Below are 22,798 nucleotides of genomic sequence, written 5' to 3'. Positions count from 1 at the left end.
AGAATACAAAGTTGAAGAGTTCAATTGGATGCCAGTCTTAAAAATATAGCTTATTATTAGACATCTTATTCCTAGAAATGCCTTAATAAACTAATGTTAATGGTATTTGGCAGGGTAAGCCTGTTTCTGTATTTGGGAAAGGAAGTCTGCTCACATAGCTTATTTGTTGAACATACTAGTCCTAGATTTATCCTAAATTTCAAATGAAAATCCCCTGCACATGTCAGTGACAGTAGCATGGACCAGAATTAAGAAACAAAGAATTTATAAAGAAGAAGCCCAAGAGGGTCTTATGAACTTCTCAGATCAGGGCCTTGTACTTGCTCATTGGCATCCAGTTGGTTTTCTTTTTTTAGGGACTTTTGATTGTCTATCTTTGTAACAGAATCTCTTATTGAGAAATGAGTTTAAGAAGTGAAAGCTAGCAGATATTGAAGAAACAATATGAAAATGCTCCTCTGAAATGACAACCCATTTGCACTGAAATCAGGAGACATTTGATATCTTTAAACTGTCCACAATACTAGGTGGTTCAGCCTATTTGGGTTCAAATCTGACCTTCCAAACCTGCTATTTGTGTCTGTTTGGTTGATATTCTTTGACCCTGTACCCTGCTTACTGGAATTTGAGGATCCTTTCAATTTTCTTTGAGTCTGATATAAGCAGCTCTTAGCCTTCTGTTATCTTAATTCAGCATTTCACGTACAAGTGCGAGGTTTGAATCTTTGCGATTTTCTGCACGATTAGTTCTGTATAGTCAGATCCTCAAAGATTAGAGTCTGTATCTTGTAATTTTGCTGTGCATAGTTTAATGTTGGTTAGCACAGTCTTTAGCACGTCTGCCTCACAGATCCATCATCCAAGGCTCAGATCCTATTCACATCCTTAGTTTTTTACAGCATAAGTTTTCTAGATTCCATAATTCGATAATATTCATCTGCCTTACCTTATGTTCAATCTTGTTACATCCATCATATTGCTGTGCAGTATTAGATTTTCTTAAATTGGAAGTTTTACTCCATGTAGTTCAAATGATAACATCAGAGAAATCTTTAATTTTAACGAGTATAGTCTAATCCTTGTGAAAACCAGACTAACCAATGAAGGACTCCAGACTAGGCACTTGTCCTTGTTTGGTGATAGAGTGGTGCTCCATTCAGGGTCTGTGCATGCCTCAATAGGCTCGAGAACCCAGTGACACTCAAGTGGATAAGGCAGGTTTGGGAGATGGACAGACAGAAGTTGTTAAATCTCACTATTCCACTGTGATACTGACACACTGCACACCAATCTGATTCCACTGTTTTGCAGCTGACACTACAGTAAATTCAAAAAGTATTCAGACTCCTTTACTTTATACACTCTTTATTGTGTTGTAGATTTAATTTTAATTTTATAAATTTTCCTTTTTTGTCCATCAATCTGCATTCCATAATCCTGTCACACACATGTGAGTAGGAGACAGATAAAGGGCCTGAGTGTAATACTACTCCAGACCAGGGGGTGGCAGAGTGTGCTGACTGTCTCTCTCAGTTCCTTGCAGACCATTCCCGGGAAATCTCGCCAGGTCCCGGCACCTCTGATGAAGTCACTTCCGACTATGTCACTGTGAGAATAAAGACTCTCCAGACATTATAAAGGTTTGGGGCAGCCACCCATATATTATATCCTGGCTGCAAAAGTTTGAAATTATTGAACAGAGATGTTCACAAGACTGAGTCATCAGAGGTGCCGGGACCTAGCAAGATTTCCCGAGAATGGTCTGCAAGGAACTGAGAGAGACAGTCAACACACTCTGCCACCCCCTGGTCTGGTGTAGTATTACATTTACTCAGGCCCTTTAGCTGTCTCCCACTCGCACATGTCTGACAACCCACAATTTCAAAGTGAAAACATGTTTCAGAAAGATTTGCAAATTTATTAAAAGTTAAAAACTGAAAACTCTTTGCCATGGCACTCTTTGAATTCTTGTTTTGGAAATTGTTTCCAATTGTTCTTTGCATTACATTTTCAGCTGTGAAATATTCTTGAGGTGTCTCGTGTAAGCAGCAAGTTTAAGATCAATCCACTGTTTTTCAATGATGTAAAAATGTGGGGGCTATGAATGCAATTCCAAAAGCTTCATCTTGTGTTTCTTGGTTACTTCATAGTAGATTCTGAAGTGTGTTTTGGATTATGGTCTTGTTGTAGAAGGCATTTTTTTTTCAGCTTCAGTTTCATGACTGACTGTTTGATGTTCTCCAATTGATGTTGATATTTAGTCTAATTCATTTTTCCCAGCACTCATATAATGTTACCTGTGCCACTAGTGGCCACACAACCCCAAAGCATAATAGATCCACCCATGTATTTACAGACGGGCCAAATAGCTTACCATTAACTTTACCTGTCCACAGCACTTTGTCCCAAAATGACTCTGGCTTATACAGCTGTTGCTTTACACAGTTAGGATATCATTTTAATGATGAGGCCACAGGTAAGGTTTCCTTTTGAAGGCTCTTCTATGAAGACCATGTCCATGTAAGTAACACCTCATATTAAGGCAGTGCACCATCTTTTCTTAGCTAAACCAGCCTGTAGGTTCATTACAGTCATATGGGGGGTTCTGCACAGTATATGAGCTGCACTGTCAGTTTTCATGGTCTTCCAGAACTTGCATTGACCTGAATGGTTCCCCTTTATTGCCATTTCTTAATGACATTTCAGACTGCGGAAATTGCTAGCTAGGAGTGCTTTGATTTTTGTTACAGGCTTTCCCTGCTTTGAAGGGATTGGCTAGTTTAACCTTTAGATTCTCATTCAGTTTGTTAGAAGAGCCCATGGTTGTTGAATTTTACAAAAATCAAAGACTTTTTTAGGCTCTGGGATTGTCATCAACTGACTCATGTAACAAGTTCTGAGAAATTACAATTGAAAGGCTACATCATCTTCTGCCAATGCCATATTCACCTTTTAATTTTTCTTTACATTTTTTGGGTTTATCAAGTAATTTTTCACTATATATTAGCATTTTCAGAACATGTCATTGTATTAATTTGTGTGTAGTCATTAGTATTTACTGGGTTTTACTTCAAATATCATCAAAATATGTCATTTAGGTAGGGGTGTCCAAAGTTTTTCATGGAACTGCAAAACCTTTATTTCCTTGGGCATCTGAGGAAAGGCAGTCAGTTTCCATTTATGCTCACCAACTTCTAAATGTGGCTGTATGAAATCCAGGTTTGGCACTGGCTCAACTCAGGCCCAACAAATTTGAAATATTAATGTCACCCAGCTCTCTTCTGGTCAGGACACATACAAGGCAAACAAAATCATTCATGGAGATGATTGGCCATCCTGCACAGTTCGGTATCTCTCTTTGTCATTTGGGACTATTAGTATTACTGTGAAGTCAGTCTTTGTTCTCAAGGTAATATGGCTACTTAACATACTGACAGCACCATGAATGGGCCTGATGTGTGTTTTTTGTGTGTATAGAATGTCATCTAACTAAAATCCCAAAATTCTTCATGCTCACCCCCACAACCTCGATTCTCGGTACTGTATCCCGTTTCTGCTGAGACACATGACTTCAGCATCTTGGCATTTTGTTCAACATGTTCTGATTAGAGATGTTAAAATTAAAAAAAATTAGTGTTTAGTACAAATTACAATTAATGTCTAATTACAACATCTGAAAATTGGCAGATTTTATTTTCAGCATATTTTTGTGTATTCTGCTGAGCACTGGAAGGTCACGTGAATCAACACTGTGTAGCTGGAATGTTTGCTAGCATGACAGATTGGCTCTGCTAGTTATTTATTCCATGTTAGGTAACCAGAACATGGCAGCCTAGAGTCAGATTACTCTATAAAAGAAAGTTAAAGGACTAGAACAGCCTGAAAATCATTGGATGCTTACAGTTGGAGAACCACCAACTCACTGTCACAGTAAGAAAAAAAGAGAGAACAATTCTTTCAGTAACAGAAGAAACATTTGAAAAATGTCACATAATGTTTTTTTTACAAAAACTAAAAGGGCGAACAACATACTGTTCTGAACACCACCAGACTACATATGTGTTCCAATTACACTTATCAATGCTTATAGTGGCCAATGCAGTAAGGGTGTACATTAACCACTTTCATACACTCTATCTATCTATCTATCTATCTATCTATCTATCTATCTATCTATCTATCTATCTATCTATCTATCTATCTATCTATCTATCTATCTATCTATCTATCTATCTATCTATCTATCTAATGATAACCATTGCTTATCAAACTTGTCATATTGTGTTCCATCTTGTGCCATATTACACACTCCAGTATCTCAGTTTCAAGCTGTCTCTCTACTTTGCTTTATACTGCTTGACTGCAACCTCACTGTTGTTCTCATGCTTTTACATATACGGCACCAGTGTGAAGACATACTGTATTTATACATCCTCAGTATGTGCATCATTGGAGTGTGTAAAATGAGGAGGATCTACAAGAAAGCTTTCTATAACCCATTTTACCAGGGTTTGTCACTTTGATGTAAAGCTTGATTTGATTTATTTGTGCACATTTGATTTATAGCTTCCTTGTCAATGCTGTATTATAATCTTGTTTTCTCTGTGTTTTGTCGAGGTAGGCTTTTAGGATGACCCTTCTTCCACCCTTTACACTCTTTACTATATAGATCTAAATGATTACCCCAAATCCCATACTCTTACTACTGTCATGGCTTACTGCTGCTGTAGTTCAGCATTTCCCCCCTTCATTTTACATTTGTAACTCCAGGCAATTAGATAGAATGCCAATACAGGCAGGAGAGAAACTTAAACATTTTATTCATACATAGATTAACTTATGATCTCCAATTGTATACAAAATATAAGCAAAGTAAAGATGAGTGTTGGCAAAATAATATAACCTGATTAATAAGCAGTTGACCTTGCATACTTAGCCTAGCAGGTGTCTCTCTGTCTCAGTGTTTTGATTGATCTCTCGTCTGACATGGCCCAGTATGATCCTTGGATGGAATAGTAGATTCAGACAGCATGGCTGCCTGCCTGCAGCAGCAGCAGAGACATTTTGCGTCTGCCTTAGCCCTTAGTTTAAGTCCAGTCATATCATCCTTGACTCGCCTCTTGGAACAGTGGGTGTGCTTTGCCAGCTCAAGCAGACTTAGCCTCCATCCCATGTCTAGCCTTTCATCTCAGCAAAATGTATTCCCTAAGGCTATTTTCCTGGAAGAGGAAAGGGAGCCCATGCTCTAAAACTTCTCCCACTTCCGGTGGCTCTGTGATGTCACAGATAGAGTATCAAGACAGCAGCTTTGCATCCAGTAGGAGTGCAGGTTATAGCAAAACACACATGTGCAATCGGTTATCTCGAGATCAATGCAGAGCCTTCAGCCCTTCTACCACAAATTACACACCCTGGAGAAGCACTTAACAGGAACTCTTATCTGATGTAGTAGGGCTATAAATGTGCCCAAGCAACAACTGGCTTATCCAGATTCCTCTTAAAGATTATTATTTTTAAAATAAAGGTATGGCTCAGACATACTTGATTAAGTCATTTTTACAAAAAAAAAATTATCAACCTGTATGCTAGATTTTACTCTCCATTACACTCCACAAAGTGCACTTTGATTGGACAGAAGATACAGAAGTGGGAGGATTGGAAAGGATTGGAAATATGTTGTTGGGGCTCATGTTCTAACTGATTTTTCTTTATTTTTTAAGGAGTTTACATCTTCAAATTGGTTAAATGTTTAAATAGTTTTTATTCATAATCTTAGTTCTAATGCAGAGCTTTTTCACATAATCTTATTTTATTTGATGCCAGGGTCTTGTAGTTTTCTACCAAGTACCCCTAATAAATTACATTTTGACTGATACCTTTATCTAAATTGACTTACAAGATCATGTTAAAAAGACTGTGTATATCACAGGAACGATTAGCTCCATCAATGGACCAGATTTACTTTTCAGAGATGTACTGTGGAAAGGGTCTGCTTAGTGTATTGTCTCAATCCACAGTGGATTCAAAATGACAACAACATAACATAAATAATAATTTGAATATGAGTTTGTATTAAATAACCAGTCATCACAAATTCAATGTCAGGTTCTACCAGGAAAATCCCATTGGAATTTCTGTTCTGCCTAATCCAGACAAAACATTTTTTTTAAAAAGGACTAAAAGAAAAAACAAAGTCAGAGATGTGCAAAGTTCATTAATCAGAAGGCAATCCTATCTTTCGTCAAAACAAAAAGGGCAAAACCGAAATGAAAAAGAAAGATGTCTTTTCAAGCCAGAAAATACAAAGAAACAAACATCAATGGTTTTTTTCCAGTCTCAAATAAATTTAAACTAAAAAGGGTGACCCTTACTTGTAAATAGAATCAATGATGTCATTTCACACTGTCCCAGTGAATTGTGGGAAACATTTCCTAAGTAAAGCATGACATGAAATCCAAACAAAATGGTATTGAAAGATAGTATAAAAAATGAAGATTTTTTTCTAAATTATTCAAGTAAGACAGACTGCAGAAATGGATACCCTGATGTCTGAAAAACCAAAAAGGCCAAGATCACTTTAGAAAAGTGCACATAAAATTAAAGAAGAGTCTAATCATAACACTGGGGTGGGCTGGCGCCCTGCCCGGGGTTTGTTTCTGCCTTGCACCCCATGTTGGCTGGAATTGGCTCCAGCAGACCCCATGACCCTGTGTTAGGATATTTCGGGTTAGAGAATGACTGACTGACTAACTAATCATAACACTCACACTCTCACTCTTTCTCTCTTTCTTTGTTACCTGAGGTGCTTTCAGTGCTCAGGCCAGTATGTTCTCCATGTGCTGTCAGAACATGCAGAAGTTTGGAGGGTAGAAGGTCATGAAGGGCTGCAGTTCATAAGTCTGGGGATTGAGCAGGTCAAAGGTTGTGGTGTTCCAGTGTGCTGCAATATTTTTCAAGTTCCAAGTTGTGGTAAAGAGTTTTATAATTTTTAAAATAATATTTTTTGGTACAATAAACCAATCAGTGTTTAATTAGGAGATTCACCCCCTTTTGCTAGAAATGTCTAGAAACAAAAGCTTCATGGGCATTGGAGGAACTGAAGAAATTATTTTTATACAGACAGGGTTAACATCATAGTGCAGCGTTTCTTAACCTTTAAGTCTTTGCGACCCGAGTTTTCATAACAGTTTTAATTCCGCCCCCCTAACGTTTTTTTGAAAGAAGCCCACTAATACCAATTTGTTCTTTTTTAATTAATGATATATCATAGATGCATATTTTATTATACCTACTTAACTTTTATCGACATTTATCTAACTCTATATTTATTTTTCTAGTATCAGAATGTATTTTAAGTTATTTTGTTTTGGTTTCAATAGATGTATTTTTCATATTTTCCTGCCCCACAGTTTGAGAACTACTGTCATAGTGAAAGCAAAAAAACAAGAGTGTATAAAATAGAACATATAAATAGAGAAAGTAAGCAATAAAAAATAATAATAAGTAGAAAAAAACATGTATAAACAAACAGGCCAGACCAGGATGAATCGGCCTTCCAAAATAAGCTTCACCTCAGGGAACCATATCTTTGATCTAAAATACGGCAATGGCTTTAAAAGTTAAAAATACTTTAAATATTCACAATTCTCAAAAATGTCTATCAAAGCAGAGGATTAGCCATTGAACCTCTAGCTTGAATGACAAGGCCAAATGAAAAGTTTATTTGGATAAGCAAAAGGAACACAAAAATGGCAGAAAGAGGAAAAAGCACAAAATTAAACTGTAAAAGGGTATGCCTGAAAGAACGAATCAGAACTGAAAAATGAAGCAAGAGAATTCACAAAATAATAAATCTGAAGTGTGTTCACTCGATGCTATCTTAACAATTATCAATAATGCACCCACCGCTGGGACCCTCTCTTACGTTAAAGTATAAAGATAGAGGGTGGTCCCAGCATCAGTGTGCTGTGATCTGTGTTCCTTTTAAATGAATTAGTTATCAATTGGAGTTCTGTTTATCACACTAGATATCTGAAAATGGGTTTTGGAGGTTGCAGAACAAATGTTGGCATCATTAACTTGATTAGAGATAATTTATTACTATATTTATATGTTTCTCACGTCTTTTTTCAACAGCAACTTGTTTTTTCTTGAGCAATAATTATTATGGCGTTTGCTCTGTAATATCACTCAGAGGTGTGCAGAACTGTCATATCACCATAACTGTGCACTTCCCAGTCATCCGAGTTTGCGGATAATTCAAAAGAAATCTCTGTGTGCTGCTTTTCATGTTCTTATTCAGCATTTTAGACCCTTTTTCCTGGCTTTGACATTAATTTCTGGGTTAGTGTATTAGATGGAACTTCTCTCTGGTATTTTTTATGTTTCTTCTCCTGGTTACCTCTATTAATGTAGTTTTCCTTCCTTTTCTTGGTAAACATAACACAGTAACATCAGGGTGGACCTACTTCTTGAGGTTCCCCTCAAAGAATACAAGGGATATATTCTCTGCAGTTCTGCACAAGATCTTTCTGTTTGAATGGAGAACATCAATGAACAACTAGGTCTCTCCAGAGATATTTGATTAGGCTTAAGTCTGGGTGGGCAACTCACTGACATTCACAGAGTAGACCCCAAGCCACTCCTGTGTTGTCTTTGCCTTATGGTTAAGGTTATTGTCCTTTTTGGAAGGTAAACTTTTGGCTTAGCCTGAAGTTTACGGTGCTCTGGAGCAGGTTTTCATTAAGGACATCTATGCACTTTGTTCAGTTTTCCCTTAACCCTGTCTAGCCTCCCAGCTCGTGTTGCCGAAAAACAACCCCACCAGATGATGCTGTTCACCACTATGCTTCACCACTGGAACGGTGATGCACGCTTGGTAAGCAGTAGTTGGTTTCATCCAGATGTGACCCTTAGACTTGAGGCCTAACAGTTCAGTTTTGGTTTCACCAGACCAGAGAATCTTGTTTCTCACTTTTTGTGAGTCTATTAGGTGACTTTATGCAAACTCCAAGCAGGATTTCATGTGTTTTCTGGCTACCCTGCTATAAAGCCCAGATTGTTGGAGTGTTTGCAGTGGTGTTTATGCTTCTGAAAGTTCCTCTCATCTTCCCACAAATTCTCTGGGGCTCAGATAGAGTGACGATTGGGACCTTGGCCACCCCTCTTACCATGGCCCTTCTCTCCCTATGGTTCAGTTCAGCCAGTTAGACAGTTCTAGGATGAGTTGTGGTTGTTCCAAACTTATCCATTTAAGAATTATGGAGACCACTAGGCTATTGGGTACTTTCATTACTGCAGAAATTTTTCTGAAACTTTGTCAAATATGTATGTCAGTGTGATATTTTTACTTTTAAATCATACAATATTGAATACATAGTAAGTGTGACATCATGAACATTGATTGAACTGCATTACTGCCTTCAGTGAACAATTACAGCATACAGTTTTCTGTAATTGTGACGTTTTCATGGTCACACAGACAGGAATTGGACTAAAAAGCTTGTGGTGAAAGGTCAAGTGCCTTAGCCACTCCTCCATACTGTCTGCTCTATAGACTCTGTGGCGTTGTACACTTTTACCCATTATAGCCAAGTGTTGTCGCAACATCTTCTCTTGACATGAAGTTCACCTAGAGTAGCATTGTTCCACTGACATCTTCTCTATTTCTTGTCATTTGTTTTCTAGTTTTCTAGTACTGTTTTCTCTAAAGATCAACGTCAATGGCAGTGAAACCGGTTCAGCTGCCTTTAGTGGTGCCACTCCAGACTCAGGTACCCACAAGGATAAGAAGAATGAATAAAAAAGGTAATTATGATCTGAAATGTCATTGAAAAAAATAAGAACGAGAGATTTGTAAGACTGACAGATGCTAAAACATTCTTCATGCTTCCATTACTAGTTTCCCTGTTTTACTAACTTCCACCTTGTTACTTTTCTTCCTTAGTCTTTGAGAAAACACCACAATATCTGAAGTCCCGTTTTCAGGGGGAAGGTGTACGCTACAAAGCGAAGCTGATTGGAATTGATGATGTCCCCAGCGGGCAAGGAGACAAAATGTGTCGCAACTCCATGATGAAGCTAAAGGTTATAGGCCAGTTGGCCAGTTTGTTATCTTTCATCTTTCTCTTTTTAGTACAGCCTATACAAACACACTGGAATGTCCACAGTAATGTTTTCTTCTCATGCTAGTCAGCTAAAATGTTATGGTTCTCCCGCAGGGATGGGCAGCAACAGCTCAATCAAAGGGCCGCCACAAGCAGAGGATCTGGCTGAGAGTGTCCACATCAGGAGTGCGCATCATTGACGAGAGGACAGGGGTATGAGGAACAAAATTACAGAAAATCATAATGCAATGACAAACCAGACTAAGAAATCTTGGACTTTTAACTTATGGGTATAAATAAAAGGGACTAAGGTACCATGACTCCACCAGGGCCAAAGAAGAAATGGGTACTATGCATTGCTACCCATTCATATGGTATGGGGGGCTATGTGTTCCTCTAGAGTAAATGAGAGGGAGCATCACATTTTTTATAAAACTCATCATTCAAATGAATTATAAATGCTAGGAACTGCTAGTAAGAAACACTCATATCACTCATATGCCAGAACAACCACTCCAGCTTCAATTTATAACATCAGCACAGGAAAGCTGTTTCACTCATGGGACATTTTAAATATTCTTTTATCATTTGTTTCTTGAAGTTTTCAATGATTTGGAGTTTAGAGTATTGACAGTAAATTTAACTGACGTCTGAACCTTTGCCATTCTCCTTTCAAAATGAATGCCATTGCAAGGCACATTACAAAACAAACAAGAATTCAATTCTAAATAATGAAAGATATTGAAATAGCGTCCAGGGAAAGTTTAAATATAAAATAAATGACAGCATAATTGAGACCTTGAAAAGAATCCAGTAAACGTCCTAGCACTGAATATGAATAAAAGCAATGAATTAAATGTGTGTGGGACTGGATTGACAGTAGCAATTTTTAATAAGACACAGAAAAAAATAAAATAACAGGAATAATGTTGTCATACAGCTGTGGGTTGACTTCCTTGGATGTTCCCATTCTTTCCAGTAAGATGAGCCTCAGTCAGTTGAAGCAATGCCAGGGTCTTCAGATAGGTGATGTACTAAATGACTGTCTACCCTGGAGAATTTCAAGCAGCAGGAGAAGTGAGCTGGCGTACAAGCGGCTTGTGTACGTGTACCTCTCCTGAGGTTTGACTAAAATGCATTAGGAATGGATGCCAGATGAGAAAAATGGAAATATCTACAAAATATACACAGTACGTTGAAGTAATCACTATTAAGGTCAAATTTAAACACTAGACTTGTCCGTATTTGAAGATACGCAGAATGTTTCTCTGTTTTCAAAGAAACAAGTTTGAAAATTCACTGATGCTTTTCAATGGGAGATTTTGAATTTTCAAAAATTTGTACAGCATGTTCTATTTAAGATAGAACTGAACTTTTCCAGCAAATTGCCTGGAATAATAAGTGTGTCCAATTTCAACAAAATTGGTCTGCTGTGAGTCTGCTATACTGTATCTCAGCCCTGGCTGGGGTGCAATTTTTTCTTTTCTATTTTGTTCAATTGTGAGGTACATTAATGTTACTTTTGTTTATCATTTTCTTTGTTCCATATATTTTGTAGGTGGTTCCCCCAAGAGGCAGGGCCACCTGCCAATCACAACCAGGAACTGCCCACCTTCCTATAAATTCAGAGGGTCTTCTGCAGTTCCTGGCTATTCATTTCAAATGTGGTAGGGAGTGGTGAGTTTCTGTGACTTTTTTTGTGAGTTCTCTGGATTTTTCACCACCCCTTGCATTACTGAATTGAGACTGTTCACCTTGGATTGCCTATGCTGGCAAATCCTTTATGCCTTTTTTTTTGCTCTATGAAGACTGCTTTTGTTACAGAGAATACATCTGTAATTTTTATGAAGATACTGCTTTTACCGGTATTACTAGCCAGGGTTTGATGGTGATAGCCCGCTCTAGTAGGCATTTTTGGAAATGTTTATGGAACTCTTTATTGTTTCAGGACTCTCAGATTATAATAGAGCTGATTTGTTTTATGAGGACAGGCAGGCAACAGACAGACATAGTGACTGCAGTAGGTGCTTTTCACATTTTATGCAAAAGCACCTAAAATCACAGTACAGTAATCCCTCGCTACTTCGCGGTTCACTTTTCGCAGATTCACAACTTCGCGGGTTTTTAAATACAAGTGATTGCCCGCCTATCGCGGAAGTTATGTTCCAGACCCATCAGCAACAGGAGAAAATCCGCGATATAGAAAGACCATATAAATAAACATTTTTATAGTTTAAGCCTTAAAATACCCATCCCACATGCTTTAAACACATGTAAACTTATAAAACACACTTTGTTAACACATATGATATGTGGATGTCGGGCTAAGGATATGAGTAACATCTCACTATTATAAAACATTTTAACTTCACGCAAGACAAGACAGTGAGACAGGAAAATTGGTGATGTACAGGCTTTTAAATTATTGACACGCAGAGCGACAAGCAGCACAAAGCCAGCACAAAGTCCACTTCTCCTTAGCGTTCATTCAGCTCCCCACCCCCTTGACAATGCGAAGTGGCAGGAGCGTACTGCGCTTCCGGGGAGGGGGGTTTTGAGCGAAGGTGCGTTCAGCTTTCACACGCCCACACACACACACACACACACACACACACTCCTCGCGCAGAGCGACAAGCAGGCATTTTGGCAGAAGCAGCACAAAGTCCATTTCTGCTCAGAGTGAGTTCAGCTGCCCCCCTTCACAAAGCGAGTGCAGACACATTGACATCTGATCGCTGCGTGCAGTGTTGGTCTGAGGTGTTTAAGAATGTAGAAAGTGTTTAAGAGCATAGGAAGTGTTTATAAGAGCGTGGGAAAGGTTAACAAGAGAGTGAGAAAGGTTTATAAGAGGGTGGGAAGGGTTTATAAAGCCTTAAAATATGTATAAATAATAAAATAAATATAGGTCGCTACTTCGCGGATTTTCACCTATCGCGGGGGGCTCTGGAACGTAACCCCCGCGATAGGTGAGGGATTACTGTACCACTGTCCTTCACATGAGAGTAACCATTTCAGTGAACATGAAAAAGTTGACCAAAACACAGCACTGGAAGCATAAATAACATGAGGAAAGTGTTACGATTGCAATCTGTCTAAAAGTTTTTATGTTCCTTGTTGCTGCCATTTTGTGATTTTGATTAATCTAGAATCCAAATCCATTATTTATTTTTACTTTCAGTTTAGTTTTAAACAAGTTAATATATTTTCTTTTATTTTTGTTTTCAATATCATTTCTTTTTTTTGGGGCACCCCAATCCTGTAAATCATTTATTTGTGACTGTTACTGTGTTGCCATACTGGAAGAGCCGAAAATGTGTGATGTGCGGTGTGATTGCTTTGATGGTATAAAGGTGGATACTTTCTGTTTTGTTGTAGTAGGGTCCTAGAGTGACCCTATTGTCTCTTTCAGGATCTTTACTACACAGACCTTAACAAGGTGCCCCAAATCCCATCTATACCCCTTGTATGTTGATTCTTCCCAGTCTGGTCAATGTCAGGATTGACTGTTATTGTACATCAGTTACTCCTTCTTTCCTATGCATCTGTAACCCCAGGCAATTAGAATGTCAGAGCAGACAGGAGAAAATGTTTCACATTTATTCATTTATTATAGATAATATGCCCAAAATATAAGAGTAGAAATGCTTGTGTTGGCAAAATAATATCAATACAACCCAGATAATAATCAGTTAGTTTTCCTTAGACTACCTGGTGACTGACTGTCTTAGTATTTTGATTGGACTCTCGTGCCAATGTCGTGCGGCATGGCCCTTGGATAGAGTGGCCTTCTGCATGAATGAAGCAACAGAGAGGTGAAGAAAGAGAGAGAGAGATAGAGACCACCATTTTTCCAATCCCAATGGTCCTTGGAATGTGTAGTTTCCGATGGCTCAGCTTAGGCAGATTCAGCCTTCATTTAAGTCCATGCTTTACTCCTACTCCTCTCCTTCCTGGTCTAGCCTTTCTTCCCAGAAAGAGCTCATAGAATATAAATTGTCCCTACAGTGGAACCTCGGTTCACGACCATAATTCATTCCAAAACTCTGGTCGTAAACCGATTTGGTCGTGAACCGAAGCAATTTCCCCCATAGGATTGTATGTAAATACAATTAATCCATTCCAGACCGTACAAACTGTATGTAAATATATATATATATATTTTTAATTTTTAAGCACAAATATAGTTAATTATACCATAGAATGCACAGCATAATAGTAAACTAAATGTTAAAACATTGAATAACACTGAGAAAACCTTGAACAACAGAGAAAACTAACACTGCAATAGTTCACGCTATAGTGCTAGGAACCGCTCTCTAAAAACACTTTTTTTTTAATGAGTTTTAAGCACAGGGGAAAAAAATGAACATTTGAAAAATCCGTAATTTAATAAACCACCAAGAAAAGTAACATTGCAACAATGCAGGCTACGAACCGATCGCTGTAAACAAAAACAAGCCTTCTCTACCTTATGCGTCCCTCCCTCTCTCTCTCTCTCTATAGCGAGCCTGGAGCGCCTGTGTGTGTGTCTCTGTAGCATGCTCCTGTGTGTGTGCGCGCCTCTCTCTCACGCTCCTGTGTGTGTGCACGTCTGTCTCTCTCTTGCGCTGCCTGTGTGTGTGCGGGTCTGTCTCTCTCTGGTGCTGCCTGTGTGTTTGCGGGACTCTCTCTCGCTGCCTGTGTGTGTGTGCGCGGCTCTCTCTCTCGCTGTCTGTGTGTCTGCTGCCTCTGTGTATGTGTGTGTGTGTGTGTGTGTGTCTCGCACTCTCGCTCTCTCTCTCTTGCTCGCTGCACAGGAAATGCACAGGGAGTGACTGAACATGTACAAACTGAAAGGGAACCTGGCTTGTTCGTATACCGAATGTGTGGTTGTGAACCGAGGCAAAAGTTTGGCAAACTTTTTGGTCATAAACCGATTTGTATGTGTACCGAGACGTTCGTGAACCGAGGTTCCACTGTAATTTCTGATATTTGGAGTTCATACAAGGTTACCATTTAAAAAGTGCAGCAATTTACAGTTAAATTGATGCAAAGCCTTCAACTCTTCAGTCCATCTGCCAGCCTGTTAGTTCCCCAGCCACCTTTATCCACCGAGCCTGGCTGTGCATTAAGTTCCTGCTTTGGAATTTCAACTAGGGGCTACCTGCATGCAAAACTCTTATCTGAGCAATGGACTGGCCAAAGTAAAATAAAATTATAATGACAATTTTACAAATAAGACAACCTATAAAATATTTAACATGCTAGATATTACCATTTTTTTCTCTCACTCCCTAGAACCTTCTTGTGGGATTTTTAAAATTTAATTACTGGCTTTCATGTATACCTCCTGATTTTGTTGACAATGATTTAGTTTAGTGATAGTCTGAGTTTCAATGTATTGGTCATCCAATTTTGATACTTCACATGTTTTTTGACAATGTTTACATTTCTTGGTGTCTTATTCTCTTGCATTTGTTGATGACCACGTTCTCATTCACTGATAGAATAGAAAGTGGACATTGTTCATGTTGTAACATAATGCTTGATCTAGAAATAAAACAGTGCTCTCAGTTATAAAGTCTGAAATATTTTGAGCAATTTTGATCTCTAAAAGACAGAGGAGGATGTCAAGTGAGTGACAAGGTTGACTGTGGGACTACGAAGTATGAATTATGAGGAAAGATTAAAGGATTTGAACGTTTTCAGTCTGAGTAAACAGAGATTAAGATAGATCATAATTGAAGGTTTTTTAAAAAGGAACAAGAACAGTAGATCAAGGCTGTTACTTTGAAATGAGTTCTTCAGATTTCGCACACGTTAGAAGGCTTTTCTTCACATGGAAAACCAAAATGAAGTAGAATATATTACCAAGTAGGATGGCGAATAGAGGAACTTTGTGAGCATTCAAATCATAATGTGAATAGGGATTGCTGAGTTGTGTTGATCTGAATTACTTGTTCTCATTATAATGTTTTTTATGTGATTATAAATGAAACATCAGAAAACAAAACTCCAGTGCACACACCAGTGCTACGATTTTAACTCTGGTCAAATTTCAGCGTTAAGTGTCCAGTCCTGTGCTGATTCCTGCCACCTTGCCTGTACCTGCAGCACTGAAATGGAATAAATGGTTTCAGAGAATGGACAGATGAGTAAGATAAGAAGAAAGGATGCCAGCTATTATTTTGAAATAAGTTCTTCAGCAAAGACGAACAGTCTCATGATGGAAGTTGGCAAAAAGTACATTTCACACAAATATTATTATTAATGGAGTGAACTGTAAATATAGGGATCATTTTAGGAGGATAAATAAAGCTCCATGGGGTGTTCAAATTTTTACTTGACATTTTTTGGATATATTATGTAAGTACAGTAAATGTTAGGCTAAGTGGTCTTTCCCATTATTTTTTTTTCTTATATTATTAACTCATTAAATACTAGGAAGAAATGACCAAGTGTATATGCCTTTGTAGAGAGCAGGGCGTTTTAGAGTGGATTGCACTTTAGTGTTAAAATATTATTGGGCTTCTGCCAGAGAATATGATGATGCAGGGCAACAACAGGAAACTTTGAGAAGCAGATCATCTGATAGCCAAGGACCGTGAGCGCACTTGGAGGTTCAGTGCAGGCAGCTGGCCGACCTCTTGACTGCCTGGTAGCCTTGGACCATTCCCAGTCTCATACTCATACAGAAATGTTCGTCACTCATTAGGGTTCACATGTCAGTTCTACCAATGCCCTTTGGATCCCTTGAGGCATCAACACCACCACCGCTGCACAAATATAGTAAGCAGATAGGAAAAGTAGACACATTAAAGAAATCCATGTGCACACATCTAACTGTCATGATGTCACTATACCTGAGATCATTTTCTTTTCAGGAGAATACTTTTATTCCTTCCTTGCTTAAACTATTAATAGGTGCTGTTTCATGCATGCTGAGTTTATTGGGTCTGCGCATGTACCTGTTCATATACAGTATCTGTATGTTCTTGTCCAACAGCACGTGGAACATGAGCACCATATACAGCAAGTCACATATGTGATGAAGGACCGCAGTGACCCACGTGCCTTTGCTTATGTATTCTCTCACCCAAAAGGCTACAAACTTATGTTTATCAAAACAGCTAATGTGGTAAGACTTCCTAATGATACTCTCCAATGTGAATACTTTGCTGACCCCCTCACAGACAGTTTTACTGATCCCTGATCTTATCCTCATGACACATAATCACGATGTCAATGACATCATTATTGAGTCCCACTTATAGGCTCACGTATTGCCAGTATGACTGCAGTTCACACACAAACTCGGTCGCCCTATTGACATCCTTGCTAACAGCACTGCATTGTTTTTAAGCACTTATTTGGATGCAATGAGAAGTCAAGCAAAATGACACCTTTTATTGGCTAACTGAACAGGTTACAATATGCAAGCGTTCAAGGAATCTCAGGCCCCTTCTTCAGGTTCAAAATCTGGCATATTGTAATCTGTTCAGCTAGCCAATATAAGGTGTTATATTGCTTGATTTCTCATTGCATCCGTAAAGACTAACACAGTACAACACCCTACTAGTACACAACTTATTTGGCCATATTTATTCATTAGCTATGTCTTTGGTTTCTTTTCATACGTTTTTTCTTTGTGAGTGTTGTTTTGTTTATTAATTTTCCATCCATCCATCCATCCATCCATTATCCAACCCTCTATATGCTAACTACAGGGTCACGGGGGTCTGCTGGAGCCAATCCCAGCCAACAAAGGGTGCAAGGCAGGAAACAAACCCTGGGCAAGGTGCCAGCCTACTGCAGGGCACACACACTCCCACACACCAAACACACACTAGGGACAATTTAGAATCGCCAATCCACCTAACCTGCATGTCTTTGGACTGTGGGAGGAAACCGGAACACCCGGAGAAAACCCACGCAGACATGGGGAGAACATGCAAACTCCACGCAGGGAGAACCCCGGGAAGCGAACGTGGGTCTCCTAAATGTGAGGCAGCAGCGCTACCACTGCACCACCGTGCCGTCCGTTTATTCATTTTAGATTGTCTTATGTTGACTATGTACTGTATATTTACAGTTTATTTGTTCTTGGTGTTTATGCCTTGTGCATTTTATATTTAATTCAGATTGATTTTGTTTATTTTTGTATAGTGCTGTTTATGAAGTGCAGACATGAATTGCAGTAACAAGTTTGCTAGGTAAAATACAATTGCATATTACATAAAGTTACAATTATAGAGTACATAAAGACACAGTAGCTTGAACTGTTTAAGATAATTGGTGTTCTGCTCTATATGTCCATTAATTCAGTTCTGAATGATGGCCAACTGACAATGGAGAAGAGAAAAACAAACACTACAACCAACAACATCCTTGAAGAACATAAACCTCTGGTGGCTCCATAGTCAGTTAGAACAGACCATGTCAGATACTGTGACGGTTCTGGAGACCTCAGCCAACTGGACGCCCACCACCTCCTCACCATTCTACAGCAGAGTGTGCTGGGCCGTCTAAACACATGTCACATTATGTTGTATCCAGTTGTGTAATGGGACCTGCACAGTGACACACGTCTGTGATCATTTGGTCTTGAGGCTGTGTGTGCATGAGAGCTGACAACCAATGAATACTCATCTGGAAGTACAATATGTATAATGCAGTGATAAGGAATAAGGAGCGAGGGTGCTTTGGATCTCAGTAACAGAAGAGAACCTCGTCTGTCTGATGTCTCGTTTTTCATATACCACAACAGAAAAGAAAACAAAAAACAAAAATGGTTGATACTGGGAGTGAACTCACCATTCCTATTAACCCTTCATACATCGCTGACTCTGCAGGGCAGGATACTATTGGCCATCACAAAAACTGTTCTGGAAGGTTGACACACAGTTGCTAAATATGACATGCCTGGTGCAATGACAAGATCACCCACTGAAATTAAATATTTATTTTTAATTATTATTTAATCTTTTTATATTTATATAATTTATATTATTTATTTATTTTCCATCAGTTCACATTGTCACCCCTACCTAGTCACACCCACACCAGTCACCCATAACCTCATTCAGACATGACTTTTATTGATTTTGAACCTCTGGCTGAAGTGTTAACAAATGTAGGTGTACAGGAGTGACCTCTTTAACTGAATATTCAAGATCTTGTCTTTATTGACTGCAATGCTTATTTTGGGGAGGCATACTTCAGTTTTATTTTTCCTCTTACAGGCAGAGTCAGTAATCATAGACCTCCAGGATGTGACCCAGATGCAGAAGTGCACTACACCAGAGCAGGTGAGAGTCCTACCCCTTGTCTTGGTAACCAGATCTTGCATATGACACTTTCACCTCCTACTTTATTTATTTTAGTGTGCTATCTATACTCTCCTCTTCCCAGTAAATCAGATCTGATAGTTGCACCCAGAAACAGCATTATAATTTGCATTTAGCCTATACGGAAGATCTGCATGGATAGGTTTGCAAATAATCCCATTTGCATATCTCTTAGGGTCATGACCACCACCTTAGGGCCTTATGTCAATCATGCTGTAAGAATGTGATAACAGAAAAGAATGGATCAATAAGCTTGTCAGTATCATGAACAGCAATGTGCAAGTAGAATGGCTAACCTTTGTGAGAACATGGGCTCAGCCTGATGGATCTTGATACATGCATTGACAATGCTTATAGAAAGATTGTCATGTCCATAGCGAGGGACAGCACCATGACAGACTGTTTAATAGGCTGTTATGATGTTGAGACACTAATGCTACATACCACAAATAGGTATTGGGAGTCCTCTATGGACTGCTGGCATCATTTCATTCTTGATATTCTGGTCAATGTCCAGAACATCAGTGTCACTGACTGACAGGACAGTTGTTGGGATTGAGAAGCCTGGCTTGAGGCATGTCAGGTGTGGTTTAGACTCCACATTCTGAACCCTCCTTTTGCCTGTAATCTGCCCCTGACCCCCACTGTCACTATCTACAAATAGGCAGCACTAATTATGTGGAGGTTACATGAATTGAGAAGAAAGGAAAATAAAAGTTGTTGGCAGAAATGCTTTGCACTAACATTGTGCTGTTGGCCTTGCAAAAGTCTTCAGCTTAACTACTTTTTACTTTTTCGTATACACAGTAAAGAAAAAGTATAGGAATCGTGAAAAAAATTCAACCTCAAGATTTTGATGAATCTTGGTGTTTTAGACCTTCCTGAGTCCAAAAATACCATTTTTGAAATTATGTCTGTCTGAGTGTCTGTGTGTAAATACAAATAATTGAAAATGCATTGACCTCAGTCAATGAGATTTTGTACATCTGCTTTATATAAAAAATAAGGAATCCTATCAACTTTTTTGGTCACTTCCAGCAACTGGAAGTGGTATTACTTTAATTGAAATTTTCAAGTAAATTTTGGTTATAATTACGGACAGATGGTTCAAATTTTGTATAGATATTTATAATGATAAAAAGCAAACAGATATGAAATTTGAGAAAAATTACTCAACCAGAAGTAGTATTTTATTTAAACAACCATCCAAATTTTTTGTACATTGGAAATATAAATGTGTACATGTGTAAAAGCGGTCAGGATTGTCCTTCCGTCCTGTGAGTGCAAAGCATAGCGGTATTCCGCTTATCACAGACTTACTACTTGCGGTACGAAGCGACACGATGTGAGCAGAGTTCTGCTGCTCCCATCATTCCCTTGCTTTTGTGCGCGATGCGCTGGAAAAATAGACAAAATTATGTCTCTGGAAATAATTAATGTTGATGGAGTACAAATGCCTCACCGCGTAGTAAATATGAGGGGAGATGGTGCTTGCTTATTCTCATCTATAGCTTATTTAGTGCATGAAACTCCGTCTTTAGCGGTACAGATTCGGGCTGACATTGTACGACATGTTTTAAGTAATTGGTCAAGGTTTCAGCCATTTACAATGATGCCGTCAGGAATCTCTTATACAAATAAGCTTCAGTATCTCACTGAAATGTCAAAGTCTCAAACTTATGGTACCATTTCTGAGCTAATGGCAGCGGGAGAGTTGTTCCCCTATGAGTTTCAAGTATATCATTATGGAGTCCTACACTCCAAGTTTGGACAGGCACTCGAGGGGATAAAAAAACTTAGGTTTTCGGGAAATGTTATGAATGGGCACTTTGATGTTCTCATTCCCTACACTTACATGCCTGATGTACACATGGAGTGCACACAAACTGAGGATAAAAGTCGGACGCCTTAAAAGGCGGGTGAGCCTAGTAAGATAACATTTGGCCTCTAGTATCTCCATCCACTTGGGGTTTTTCTCCAGTACTAATGGCTGTCCCTGCCAAACCAATACATTATTTAATTTCTCCAGTTTTCTGGCAAACTGAAATGCTTTTTTAGAGAATATACCTTTTTGAAAACTTAAAACTTTCATAAAGATCTTTAAATAATGAAATGTACAAATGAATGCCTAGGATAGGGCAAGAAATCAAAAAAGGAAATGCAATGAAATCTACAGGGCTTTAATACACAGCAAACAATTCAGAGTTTCACCCTTAATTATCTGAAATATCAAGCTAGGTGGAAGTGCAGCAAATCTAGAATCAGTCAAATGATTACAGAGGGGCTTGAACAGCATACAGGCTTGAGCAGATGAAATGTAATGTAAGTAAATGTAAATTATTACACGTAGGAAGTAAAAATGTGAGGTTTGAATACAGAATGGGAAGTCTGAAAATTAAAAGTACACCTTATGAGGAGGATTTAGGAGTCATAGTGGACTTGTCACTATCAACTTCCAGACGGTGTTCAGAAGCCATTAAGAAGGCAAACAGAATGTTAGGTTATATAGTACAATGTGTGGAGTACAAATTCATGGAGGTTATGCTCAAGCTTTATAATGTACTGGTGAGGCCTCATCTAGAGTACTATGTCCAGTTTACAAAACAGACATAACAGCACTCGAAGACGTTCAGAGAAGAGCAACTAGGCTGATTCCAGGACTGCAGGGGGAGGAAAGATTGAAGGAGTTAAACCTTTTCAGCTTAAGAAAGTGGAAATTTAGAGGTGACATGATTGAATTTTTTTAATTTATTAAAGGAATTACTACAGTGGATTGAGACTGTTACTTTAAAATGAGATCAACAAGAACACAGGGTCACAGTTAGAAACTTCTTAAGGGTAAATTCCATACAAACATTAGGAAGATTTTCTTCACACAGAGAACAATAGACGCATGGAATAAGTTACCAAGTAGTGTGTTAGACAGTAGGACTTTAGGGACATTCAAAAGACAACTTGAAGTTAATTTGAAGAAATTAGGTAGATTGGATTGACCAGCTTTATTGGGCTGAGCTTGTTGTCATCAAGACTTTTATGATGCACAAATACAGCCATAATCTAAATGAAGACAGCATATTTGTGAAATTGTAAACTATTATTATATATGGGAAAAATCATTCCATAAAAGCATGACCTATATTGTTAAAAAGTAATTACTGTTTAGTTTCATACTGAGCTCATGCGTCAGGTCTCCGGGTAAATCTCCAAATGATGTTGCCCTCTGGTGGACACATATGGTGACTGCAGATCTGCTCATCGTGATTCATTAATCAAGTACTTCTAAAGTAGGCTTATAAATGACAGTCTGTAATTAAATTATCCGTAGTCTTTATTTTTATTAATATTCCACCTTTCACAGTCAGTCCT

At 38.5% G+C, this 22,798-nt stretch overlaps 1 protein-coding gene across 3 annotated transcripts in view; it reads left to right on the top strand.

Annotated features, from left to right (window-relative positions):
• Positions 1–22,798, top strand: part of LOC127529922 (disabled homolog 2-like) — a 63,002-nt gene that overhangs the window by 3,793 nt on the left and 36,411 nt on the right. For all 3 annotated transcript variants that reach the window (XM_051935212.1, XM_051935213.1, XM_051935211.1), the window contains exons 2-6: positions 9,688–9,807; positions 9,947–10,086; positions 10,221–10,319; positions 17,092–17,223; positions 19,328–19,393. In XM_051935212.1, coding sequence (XP_051791172.1) covers positions 9,723–9,807; positions 9,947–10,086; positions 10,221–10,319; positions 17,092–17,223; positions 19,328–19,393 — 522 coding nt within the window. In that variant the 5' untranslated portion in view covers positions 9,688–9,722. The remainder of the gene's footprint in view (positions 1–9,687; positions 9,808–9,946; positions 10,087–10,220; positions 10,320–17,091; positions 17,224–19,327; positions 19,394–22,798) is intronic.

This window comes from Erpetoichthys calabaricus, chromosome 12 (assembly GCF_900747795.2).
Source record: "Erpetoichthys calabaricus chromosome 12, fErpCal1.3, whole genome shotgun sequence".
Classification (NCBI taxonomy): domain Eukaryota; kingdom Metazoa; phylum Chordata; class Cladistia; order Polypteriformes; family Polypteridae; genus Erpetoichthys; species Erpetoichthys calabaricus.
This window is presented reverse-complemented; position numbering and strand designations above follow the sequence as displayed.